General features: G+C 49.6%; 1 protein-coding gene across 1 annotated transcript; it reads left to right on the top strand.

The window, feature by feature from the left end:
- The first annotated feature begins 476 nt into the window (after nt 1-476).
- On the top strand, nt 477-2821 carry NKX2-8 (NK2 homeobox 8). The gene is made up of 2 exons (XM_084632052.1): nt 477-962; nt 1920-2821. The coding sequence occupies exons 1-2, from the start codon at nt 800-802 to the stop codon at nt 2450-2452; spliced, it is 696 nt and encodes a 231-aa protein (XP_084488178.1). The 5' UTR covers nt 477-799; the 3' UTR covers nt 2453-2821.
- Nucleotides 2822-3091: the final 270 nt, after the last annotated feature.

The raw sequence follows: 3091 nt of genomic DNA, 5'->3' as shown, positions 1-3091 counted from the left end.
GCATCGCTTTCGGAACTGGCTATTTCTCGGGAAAGGTTTTGCCCCCCCCCCCAGGTTTACACGAGCCCCTGGGAAAGCAGGAGCAGCCAGCCAAATCGATCCCTGAAGGGAGTGAAGCCCTTTCCTGGAGCGAACCCCTTTTTCGAGTGGAAACAAACGGCTGGAGGTGTGAAACAGCCCCCAGTGGCTTAGCAAAGCTGCCAGGGGCCTGGGGGCTAGCTGCATGGGCTGCGGTGAGGGAGCCCAATGAAGGCCAGGAATAAAACCAATAATGAATGAACTCCTGCCTGGGGTGGGGGCGGGCGGGGGGCTGGCCAAGCTCTGGGGATGTTCCTGCGCGTAGCAGGGACGGTGGTGGCGTTGGTGGTGGATGGAGGGGGGCGGTTGTTGGTCGCCACATACCACCCAAGATGTTATTCACTGCTAACAATTACCATTATCTGTCCCCACTTTGGGCTAATCAGACAGAATATGTAATGATGAAGCCCGTTTCCTGCTGCTGTCTTTGGGAGGTAACGGGTTATTCTCTCGGCGGGGTTACACCTACTCCCATTAGAGCTTTAGCACTTGACTAATTCAGGTACTTAGCATCCCCCAGACAGGGACGGTCTGAAAGCGGGCAGTGTTTGCAGCGGCGAGGACTGTTTATATAAACAGGACACCTCTGTAAACGACACTAATATTCGGGCTTCGGCTGGGATGGAGCCAGCATCCCCTTGAGTCCGCAGGTTCCCGAGTAGCTTGGCGCAGTTATTTCCTAGCTCCGAGGGAGTCTGTGGCAAAGGCGACCGACCCTACAATGGCCACAGCTGGCAGGATCAGTTTTACGGTGAGGAGCATTTTGGATTTACCGGAGCAGGATGCTAACAACATCAAGCAGGACTCTGATCGCCACCCGTCAGAGAAGTACGCCAGCTCGCCGTACGGGGAATGGATCGAAAGCGACAGAAACCATTATCTGTGTGAGTATGAAATAAACAGGACATCGCAAGCGTAAAATACCTTTTTACCGGGGCCAATCCAACACTCCGCAGGAGCCAGTCTGGACTTCTTGGAGAACAGTGGTTGAATTGCGGCAATAAAACAGCAGGAAAATACTGACAACACGCTTAAGGGCATATAGGTAGAGTTAATGAGATCTGAAGATATATCGGTCTACCTGTACGCATATATATGTATGTAAATGCTCACATATATACACACCATAAGCTTTAAAGTTTATCAGAATTGTCCTTCTCTTTCCTTGCTGCAATTCTATCTGTAGTGGAGGGGTTCCAAATCTAATAATACACGTGCTCCAATTTTCCATCTGAACCCATGTACAAAATAGAAACAGTATGTAGCCTGATAGGATCCGAGTGTGTAGAAACACGCATCTACACAAGTATCCGTGTATTTATTATTAAGCTGTAACTTTTATAGATTGTGTAAGGTCTGTGCATGTATCATAAAAAAATAACGTATCACCCCGAACCATGCTTCGGAGCTGCAGAAGAAAAGAGATACAGGAACAGCAGTTATTGAAAGAAACATGATAGCTGTTACAATAACCGTACGGCATACCGATATACAGATTATATGAACCTCTGCAGGGTTTACATATTGTACATACTGTATACAGAGATTCGATCTTGCACACGGTACAGCTATGGCACGTGGAAACGCAAGGCAATCCGATCTTTTCGGTTTAATTTGTTCCCAAATCGGGATTTTAGATAGAATCTCCTGATTCCTATCAGAATTCTTTGGGGCTTTTAAACAATGGTGACTTTCACTGTTCTAATCAGAATGTCCCAAGAGCACCTTGCTCACACCAGCATCCCTTCCCCATCTTATCTGGGGGGCTACAGGTACCGGATCCTGCTGGTGGCGGCCACTTGCTCTCCCTCTAACCCTGCCACTGTTGTTGCTGTCCCCAGCTTCCGATGAGAGCGGTCCAGAAACGAGTTTACCCGATTCCACCCAAAGATCGCACCCGCCCCACGGCTCGGAAGCCGAGAAAAAGAAAAAGAGGCGAGTGCTCTTCTCCAAAGCACAGACGCTGGAGCTGGAGAGGCGGTTCCGGCAGCAGAGGTACCTCTCGGCGCCGGAACGGGAGCAGTTGGCCCATTTGCTCAGCCTGACCCCCACCCAAGTCAAGATCTGGTTCCAGAACCACAGATACAAAATGAAAAGGGCTAAAACGGAGGGGTCCTGCAGCACCGAACTCCCCCAGCCCCCTCTGCTCAGGAGAGTCATGGTGCCGGTGCTGGTCAGGGATGGCAAGCCGTGCCAGAGCTGTACCCCCACCCCGGGAGCGGCGGCGGCGCAGGACAAGCTGGGCTGCAACACACAAACTGCGTTCGCACTCCAAGGCTACCAAACCTTCCAGCCCAGCTCCGCCGCTGCCCTGAGCCTCTTCCCGGCCTACCAGCACTTAGCACACCCTGCCATCGTCTCCTGGAACTGGTGATGCTGCCTAACCTTCCTGAGCTAAACTGAGCGGGGTGGGGCGAGGGGATCAAGAATCCAGCCAATTTCGTTGCCCCAAGCTCCTAAATCAAGATTCTGGGATGAAACTGCAGGTGGATCCGCAAGGGAGGCGAAGCCACATCAGTGTGGACTGGTATTTGGGACGCAACCTAGGGCTGTTTTGTTTTCTTAAAGCACGTTGTGAGCATGGCTAGCCAGGGATGTGTTTTGTTTTCCTTTCGGGGCATCCGTTTTAGAGGGTGGACGAGAAAGGGATAATATTTGTAAATCCTATGCGACTCCTGTTGCCATGCGAAAAGCTATGTGTAAAATAAATACATACAATAGTGGTTTGTACCTAAAATAGTTTATTTTGAAATAGATTATTCTTCCAGTGACTAATAAACCGATTTTGGGGGGCAAATAAAATCCACCAGGACAAGTGTCTTTTTGAACATTCGCGCTCACCTTTAGCTTCATTGTTGTGTGATGAAGAGTAAGATTCTCTTAAATGTGCTAAATAAATTACATGTTTGTCATTATACTTGACCCTCACGCTCCAGTAACACACAAAGTTTGCTACAAACACCTAACTTTAAACCCGATGACGTTATTATACCTGACCCGCCAAAAAAATCCC

Source organism: Lepidochelys olivacea (genome assembly GCF_965140295.1).
Source record: "Lepidochelys olivacea isolate rLepOli2 genome assembly, chromosome: 6".
NCBI lineage: Eukaryota > Metazoa > Chordata > Testudines > Cheloniidae > Lepidochelys > Lepidochelys olivacea.
The sequence above is the reverse complement of the archived record's forward strand: the minus strand, read 5'-3'. Positions and strand labels throughout refer to the sequence as shown.

Bases quoted from the DNA above. Each gene is read 5' to 3' on its own strand.
- NKX2-8 (XM_084632052.1), top strand. From the start codon at position 800: ATGGCCACAGCTGGCAGGATCAGTTTTACGGTGAGGAGCATTTTGGAT. The intron at 963-1,919 runs GTGAGTATGAAA...TGCTGTCCCCAG, and splicing joins CGACAGAAACCATTATCTGT to CTTCCGATGAGAGCGGTCCA.